The sequence below is a fragment of the Frankliniella occidentalis genome, unplaced genomic scaffold (genome assembly GCF_000697945.3).
Source record: "Frankliniella occidentalis isolate FOCC.00 unplaced genomic scaffold, Focc_3.1 Scaffold115, whole genome shotgun sequence".
Lineage (NCBI taxonomy): Eukaryota > Metazoa > Arthropoda > Insecta > Thysanoptera > Thripidae > Frankliniella > Frankliniella occidentalis.
In genome coordinates this window covers 189606-198495 of record NW_026267243.1, presented here as the reverse complement: position 1 = coordinate 198495, position 8890 = coordinate 189606, and the positions used below count along the sequence as shown (strand labels likewise).

At 49.3% G+C, this 8890-nt stretch overlaps 2 protein-coding genes across 2 annotated transcripts in view; one reads left to right on the top strand and one right to left on the bottom strand.

The window, feature by feature from the left end:
• Positions 1 to 2894, bottom strand: part of LOC113207278 (low-density lipoprotein receptor-related protein 6) — a 25998-nt gene extending 23104 nt beyond the window's left edge. The window contains exon 1 of the mRNA XM_026423776.2: positions 2416 to 2894. Coding sequence (XP_026279561.2) covers positions 2416 to 2470 — 55 coding nt within the window. The 5' untranslated portion in view covers positions 2471 to 2894. The remainder of the gene's footprint in view (positions 1 to 2415) is intronic.
• A 609-nt stretch (positions 2895 to 3503) lies between these two features.
• On the top strand, positions 3504 to 6011 carry LOC113207279 (transcription factor Jra-like). The gene has a single exon (XM_026423777.2). It carries the CDS (start codon positions 3712 to 3714, stop codon positions 4540 to 4542), a length of 831 nt encoding a protein of 276 aa, XP_026279562.1. The 5' UTR covers positions 3504 to 3711; the 3' UTR covers positions 4543 to 6011.
• The last annotated feature ends 2879 nt before the right edge of the window (positions 6012 to 8890 follow it).

Genomic DNA, 8890 nt, shown 5'->3' with positions numbered 1-8890 from the left:
GGGGGTCTTATTCTATATTGAGAGACCCCACACCTGACCCAAACTGAACAGCCAGGACTGTACCTGGATCCGCGCGCACAAACAAACAAAAAGACGGACAGACGGACCAGACCAGACGGACACGCAAAGAAGAAGGGAGTCGCCCATACACCTGATCCACCTGCGCAGCCCCGGGCCCCGGCCCCCGGCCCCCGGCCCCCGGCCCCTCCGCGACTGGGGGGAGCGTGGCGCGTGGTCCCAAACAAGCACTGCAATGTGAGGCGACAGCCCGAGTACACGGAGAAAAAAAATGATTTGCCGTATAGCTAAACCAATAGCTAAATAGACGATAACTAACAATTATTTAGCCATGTAGCTAAGGAAACTGCCATTTTTAAAGCTAGCCTACACAGCTAAATAATTAGCTAGATGGCTAAGATTTATAAAATAAAATCGCTAGAGCGACATAGCCCCGTTGAAGTTGAAGTGAAGACATAGCCCAATATTTAGCTATACAGCTAAATAATTTAGTTGTCCCGTAGTTAGTTGTGCTATATACCTAATAATTCTTTTTGTCTGAATGTTCATCTGTACGAGCACGTCATCTTCGCATGTGCAGTGATCCCCTGACCCCGGTAGCAAGATTGGCGATCGCACGGTAAAAATCGTATCCGAGTTCTTTCGCCACGACCTTGACTTGACTACTAAATGGGACCAGGCGGTATCGAAAAATGTAAAGCCTGCCAGAGACGCCGCTAACACCGACGGGGTTGTTTCGGACGCAGTGCGCTTCTGCGAAAGTTTGCCGTCGTCCAAGTGCGAGCAATGATAAAAGCACCCCAGCAGCCAGAGAGGGTATTTGGCGAAAAAGTATCCCCAGCGGGGGCCCCGCCTTTCGGAGGAAGCTGAGCAGCTGAGTGACTCCCTCCGGTCCCCTCCGGTCGCCTCCGGTGCCAGTACAGCGCCGCTGGAGGCTGGCTGGAGCCGGACCTCCCGCTGGGAGAGGGGAGGGAGGGAGGTAGGGATACTACACGACAAGGGCGTGCTTTTCCAGGAACTTGTCGCACCGGCAGACCACCGCTGCAGCAGTAGCAGCAGCAGCGCCGATCCTCCAGTCCAGCGGGTGCTTCTGCCACCGCCGCCGCAGCAGCAGCAGCAGCTTCCAGCTGTATCGCACATCACCATCGTGGGGACCGTCGCTAAGCTCGCTACTGTCCCCAAGCCCAACACCCACCCCCTCGGCTTGTACACTGGGCGGAGAGGGTGTGCGCGACAGTCACTATAGCGTTCGAAGGGGGGCCGTCCCTGAACAAGACATGACCCCTCGGGTCACCCGTGACCTGGATGTCGCGCCGCTTCCTCTCTTCCTGCGCTGCGGGTAGGAGGAGGCCATGCATGCATACTGCAGCATCCATCGATCTGGAGACGGGAGAGTTTGCCAGGACATGACGTGACAGGGCCACTCAGCGCGGGTGGAGAGCACTCCGAGGGGATGGAGCCGAGCTGGGAGAGCTGAGGGCTCTGTCCTGCAAAGTACCACCCTCCCTCTCCCCTATCCGCAACCTAGGTCAGGTCGGGCTCTGACGCACTTCATTCACTAAAGATCCTCGTGCAGGAAACCTGCTCTGCAGCACGAGGATCCCCTGGTAAAATTAGGGCCTCGTGAACCAGTACACACTTCATCACATGTGGTCACGCTTCCACGATAAATAATAGGGAATAATTAAAAGCCACGCTCTAAGTCTTAAAGTTCAACCGTTCAGAACAGAGGAGCCAACGGAAATGATGGGTGCGCATGTGCCAACAACACACCACAAATGAAATGACACATCATACTGACCTTAAAGTATAGGTCAACAAGAAAATGACTACTATGAAATACAACAACAAATTGTACTGATCCTTGTTTTGAGTATACTTCAGACAGGGGATATAATACAATGACAGGTTTGTTCAAAGGCGTGCAAGCAGGTCATTGAATAACACATTCTGTGGATGCTTAACTGCTTAATGACAGGAAATGTCAACAAGCAGATTGCTTCTCTGTTTAACAAAAATACAATCAAATCGAAACTGCAGCACAGAAACATTGTGACTACAGATATTATCACATTATTACAATAATGATTCTGATAGATGGATGATAAAATGCAGTTGATGATATTTTTTTAAATACAATAAAAATTTGAAGTACATTAAATGCAAATGTCAACAATGACCATAGTGCATGTGATAATCATTAATCGGTCTAAACGTCATTGCCAATTACTGACGACGAAAATTCAAGTGCCAAACCCCATTACAAAGAGGAGGAGGGTAACAAGTGGGAAGGGAGGAGGGGGGGGGGGAGCAGTAGTGGCACCTGTCTACAAAGAGGTTATGATCGTGAGACGGACGCACAGATAGCGACGGATCAGGCCGCGGGCGTTCACTCACCATGGGCGCAGGCGATAGCAGCTAGCAGCAAGGCGCACACCCTCGCTGCTTGCATCCTAGTAGTCGAGGACCATCACCCCTGCTCGTACGCCATAACCTTCACTCGCGCCGCATCGCTCCGCTGGGGGCGCAGGGCGCAGGCAGCACTCACAAACACACACAAGACACTGGCAGCGGCGACAACAGATCACACGCAAGGGCTCGTCTTCCTCACATCTCCCATGGCATCACCGAGATAAGATAGGGATCACTTTAATTCCTGGGCACAAATCACACAAATCTCAGCACACAAGCTCGGATAGGCGAAGCAGAGGCACGAAGCACAACACACACACACGATCACGCACGACCGGCTCGACCGGCAAAACAACGCGCCGGACTGGAAGCCGAACCCGGCTGGACGCGGGGTCGGGGCTGAGGAGCATTCCGATCAGGGCCGAAGATCTGACGGCCATCGCCCGAACGCCTCACGAAGGTGAACCCGAAGCGGCCGAGGAGAGGACCGCGGAGCGGGTGCGCATTTCTGCCGCGAGAGGCCAGCACGTGCCGGCGCGTTAAGCACAGCCAACCTTAAGCGACAAAGCGGCACAAGGAGCGCGTTTCAAAACGATACTTGGGATGGGTGAGAAGCTGTCGCGTACAAAGTAAAACTAAAATTGTCACGCGATATTGAGTGTTTTGAGCTGGCATGTGGGACACTGCTTTGTCCGTGCAGGAGTTAAGAGCTGCTGATGTTGTCCTTCATGTCTTAAGCACAGCCAACACACAACGTAAAAACTCCACATTTACTACCCGATTACATTACTGCCAATTGTCGTTTGGCTTTTCGAACACAAACAAACCAATCGCTCTTATTTCAAGGGAGAATTTTGAACAGTTCGGAGAGCAATGTTTGCACACCTCTGCTGCGCTCTGTTAGCGCCCGAGGGCTGGCGCCGCTGGATTTCCCCTCCATCGCGCGTCCGGCCAATCAGGAAGCTCGACGGCCGAATGCCGTCACCATCCGCCAATGGGAGGCGCGGACGGTGACGTCGTCGGCCGAGTTTAGCGGTATGACTCATGCCTTCATATAAGCCCCTCGGTTGTAGCGCCGCGCAATCACAACGCTTTCTGCTGCCGTCCGATCGGGTCGTGTCCGCGAGACTTTCAGTGGAGTTGGGCTCGGGGTGCGCGAGGGCAGTGCCAGTGCCGTGACGTGGTCTTGTTTACGCGAGTCCTCCCAGCCCCAGCGAGGTCAGTGATTGACCAGCCAGTACAGCCCCACCAGCTGAGTGGATAGTGGACACCGACAGGGTTATGGTGCGAGTCCCAACCAGCAGCAGCAACAACAGCCACGGAATGGACCACCTCTACCTCACCAGCCAGGCTGTGCAGCAGCAGGGGGAGATCAACTCCAAGAAGAGGAATCTGTCGCTGGACCTCAACTTCTCCAAGCCAGCCAAGCGGGGTCGCTTTGCCAACATAGGGGATGTGCCAGTGTTGTCGTCCCCAGATTTGCACAAGTTGGGTATTGCAACGCCTGACCTGGAGAAGATCATCATGGGGAACGGCTCTCTGGCGACAGCAACACCAACTCCCAATACCGCCTCCATCCTCTTCCCTAGAGCGGTGACTGAAGAACAGGAAAACTTCGCCAATGGATTTGAGGCGGCCTTGAATGAACTACAACACAGCGACTCAAGCCAGGGAGGGCCTCTTGTGGAGAACATTAGGTGTGACAGTACTTCCAGTGGAGACTCTTCAGAGGATTACTCATCGCTCCTGGAAAACAGTCAGGGAGCTACATTTTCCAATAGTTATGGCCTCTCCGGGATTAAGGAAGAACAGCGTGTTCCAAGTCTCGGGTCTTCACCTCCCATGTCTCCTATTAACATGGAATCTCAGGAAAAAATTAAACTGGAACGTAAACGTCAAAGAAATCGTCTGGCTGCCAGCAAGTGCCGAAGAAGGAAGCTGGAAAAGATCGCTAAGCTAGAGGATAAGGTGAAACTCCTCAAGAATGAAAATGGGGACCTGAGTGTTATGGTGAACAAATTAAAGCAGCAAGTTTTCCAACTTAAAGAACAAGTTTTAGAGCATGCTAACCATGGTTGTGACATTAGGGAAATGCAGTTTGCCTTGCAATAATAACACATGCCATTGTATGAATTTCTCAGGTGTTTTATGTTTTGTTTGAGTTCTTCAGAAGTTCTCCCAGTCACTAGAATACTCGCCCTGAGTGGGAATGCTACCAGTATCGCTACGCCATATAATTGTGATTACGCTATCTAAACACTATTGGAATATGTGCCTTTTCCATGTCAATACATGCACTGTTCTCCATATTTTGTTTCTTTCCTTTATGCCATACTTTTAAAATGGTATTTCAAAGATAAAATTTATAATAATACTGATTAAAGTGGTGCTTGTATTGAATTGTCACTTATTGGCATACACCCACAATATGTGCTATTTTAATAGCTTATGTAATTTTGATACAGAGAGGATGAGCTAATTTTTCTGTGCCCTCAAGTTTTACAGTGAAAGGCTTCTGTTTGTGTTAATTATGATCTCATGTTGAATCAAAGAAGGGAGTACGCATTTCTTTCAGAAATGATGTTAAAGTATCGTCTCAAGATGTAATTAATGATAATGAACTGTATGTGTATCGTCATAACTTGTTTTTTCCATCAGAAGTCAGTCAGCCTTTTCTTGCCATTTTTGTATGCATTCTTGTGTAAAAATCAAAGTTGTGCCTTGGTGCCAAATTTCTTGTTGCTAAAATATTTTGTACTAAACTAAATTGAAATTGAGGTATTGTTGTACCACATAAAATTAATCGTGCTGATTTGAAGCTCGAACGTCTACCCAGGGTCTGTAATTTTGAAACATTGCTCAAATCAAATTCAATAATTTTTGCTTTCATTTATATAGAAGCTCAAATATGACAATCAGCCATTGGAAGGTGCTAGGCAATGTCCTGTTTCAAGGGTAGCTATAATATGATGACCAAGGACCTTTGAAATTGTATAATTAGTTTTGAAGGCTCAAACACATTTTGTGTTGACCAGCTCTTTGGGGTAGACTGTGTTCGATCATTTAGCACAGTTGTAAGATTTTTTATTTTTATTTTATACCCCCTTTTTACGTACTGTTGGACATTACCAGAATTAAGTCAGTATTAATTGATTTAGATGGTGCTTCTTATGAATTCATGACTCGTGGCACCTAGTCTTTAAATAAATCAGATCTATTACACTGTTTTTCTATACTACAGTCTATTAGTTACCATTTGATTTTGGATGAAGTCACCATGTTTGCCTTGATTAAGAGAAAATTCAAATCATGTGTGTTATACTTAAGTTTTAGATGACTTACAAGGTTTGCTATTTTCCTACAAAATTACCTAGATCTAAATAAAATTTGTTTTTATTTGTTATTTGGAATTTGCTTCTTGTTCCATTGTTTACTTAAGCATTCATTTGTTTATTTGTTTTTTTTACATTTTTGTGCCGAGAATCTTTCTTGACTTTGTTATAATTTGCGCTCTGGCTTGCTTTTGTAGGAGGAGCTTTAAGTTATTGGTAAATAATAAACATTTTTATAATATAAATATATATTGGATTTGTGTCTGCTTTTTTCCTTAGTAAAAAATGAGAAAGAGAGAAAGAAAACAAACATAACACCACAACAACAACAACATATATTTGGAATGTTTCACAAAAGTGAACTTAACAGCCACACACGCGCTGGAGAGAAACTCAGCTCGCAGAGTACCTGGCGTGGCGCGGCGCGGCGTGGCGGCGCCCCCAAGGGCGGGGCAGAGGTCGCGGACAGGCTGCTGATGAGCTCTCCTCCGCGCCCACAACGTTTTCGGGTTTAGCAGCGGGCCGTCCGGGGGAGAGAGAGAGAGAGAGATCTTCTTAGTTTCCTTGGGCCGGCCTGGAGACAGGCCCCGCCCGCCCCATGCGGGTCGTGACTGGCGCTGGAGAGCCGCGTAGCCGCGCCCCACGAAGAGGAGTGGACAGATTTCGCTGATGAGTTGTGCCTCCGACCATGAGTTTGGCATATATACTTACTTCAAAGAGTATGGGTGTTTAGGTGTCCTCTGTCCTCTCTGCGAGGGGGTCCAGTAGCGCACTGAGGCGGCGGAGAGCCCCTGCGCGGGTAGGCAATCCCGTCGAGCCTCACTGCCGCACGGAGTTGCCTACCCTCCGCGTCACAGGCGCTCCGGGCCGGATCGGAGAGCTCCTCAGATTTGGGAAGTAGCACAGTAGCGTAGCGTTACTGAAGTTGACAGTCTTCATTCATGACTTCTGGTGTTACAATCTCCACCGAAACAGCGAGTTTTTCGGCTGATATTTCAGGACGGGCGGGCGGCCAGTACCGCTGTCCTGAACAACAGCCGAAGTGCTCACCCAAGTGGAGCAACCTTAAGGCCGTTGGTCCAGATCCCCGTGTACTTAACATATGCATTCCCATCTCCCCTGTTTTCCCCAAACACACAGGTATCTTTTGGGGACAGGACTGCTGGAGGGGGGGGGATGTCTGTGAACAGCTCGACAGAGCAGACGCCCCCGGCGGCCGCGCGCAGCGACTGCCTGCTCTCCTGGAAACGCGTTGAAACTCGTATCCCGCTGGCCTCAGCGGGATCAGGCGGCGATCACCAGCACCAGCAGAACCCCGGTATGGTTGGTCATCTTGCGCAACTCAAGAGGGAGAGGGAGAAGTTCCTACTCCACACGGTCAAAACCTCGGTTGAAACAAATACCGAAAACCAAATAATCGGAAAGTTATTTCAAAACATTCTATTGCAAAAATATATACAAGAAAATTCGTTTGTTGCGTGTTTAGAATTTTCTTTAACTTGTAAAATAGTTGAACAGCTGAAAGAGGACGCCCTCACTAAGCTACGAGTGCACTCGTCCCATGGGACTTTTGCCAGTGAGTGTACATGCTGCATTAAAGCGCCCCGGCCGTTGGTATACCGACGATTAGTTTGCATCCGCTCGCGAGAGCCGCGCTTCTGTATTGTTTAAGCTGCACCCCCTTTAGTGGTGCGCGCGTGCCGGCCGTCACGTGTGACCGTCCCGCCTCGTCACGCGTGTGACTGTCGGAGGTCGGAGTGCGTTTTTACTTGACGGTGTACTCTGCTGGCGCCGCTGCCGGGGGCCAGGCCTCCGCCCGCCGAGTAAATAAGTTGTTCAAATGCGATCCGCCTGCCGGGCCCGCGCGGCCCCCGCGGCCCGCCGCTGCAAGGTCCCCAGCACATCACACAGGAAAAAAATGCGCGAACTGTATAACTTAATGCTTTAACTGGCAATATTTGACCGCAGGCTAAAAATTGGCTCTATACCGGAAAGAACGCCAAGAAAACGGCATCCACACAGAAGGTCAAAATCTCTGGCATTGGAAGTTGCCACATAGATTTTTTTTCAGTTAGTTTTGTTGCTGATGTGCGTTAGACAGACAACTGTGTCAGTCACAGATCGTGGGACAATAATTGTTTCTCGCTTGGCAGGGTGTCCGCCTGTGTTGTCGATGACCGTGGAACGTGCTTTCGGAGGAGAAACGCGACGTCGACTCCCCCCCCCCCCAAACCCCATCCCCTCTCTCACGCGAGCTGTCAACAACAGCTGATGCGCCGCGTGTGCTGTTGTACTCCGTGACAAATTTCACGTTGCCTCGGCGCTCGGTCTAGTTTCTGTGTTTCAGGTCGAGCGGGAAAATTTAGACTCTAGACACGACTATGGTACACTTCCCCGGTGGTGAATCCTGGCGACGGCCAGGACGCGCCTCAAACGCTGTTTGGTTACGCTTTGAAAACAGAGCAGAAAAGAACAAAAATAAAGTGAAAACTAAAACCGTACTATGCACTGTCTATGACGATTCGTGATTCCGTATTTCACACGCAAAGAATTCCTTTCATTAGTTTCGTTGCTGTATAAATACAGCACGTGCTAACACTTTCATGGCAGCCCGATAAGAACCGGCCCTGAAGAACTGAAGAGGATCTGATGTAGAGTGACGTCCAAATACGCGAAAGACGTGAGCCACTTGCGTGGGCGGCACTGAGAGGACTTGCCCCTCCAGGAACGGCTCAGATAGTGGCGTTGCTCGGCACAGGACGTGAGCTGTCTTATCACCTTCTTATCGCGTACGCGAAAAACCAACAGGATTATTGGGCGGAATGAGTCACCACCAAAACTGCACTCAAAACAAAATCCTTCGTCGCTGCCCTTTCGACACGTCTGAACTTTTTTTTCCTTTTTTTTACTAAGTAAAAACTTCCTGACACAAATCAGTGCAGAAAGAGAGTTGCAATCCACACAGGTTAAGTTTCAGTCGCTTTTGCTCGCCTAGCTTAAGCTATAAGCGCTTCGATAGGAAAAGAAAAATGATTTTTACGAACTTAAGACTACGCTAATGGAATGGAGTTGCGGGAGGCGGGCGGGTTCAGGATCGTTCGACCTCATCGTAAGGACGGGGCGGGGCG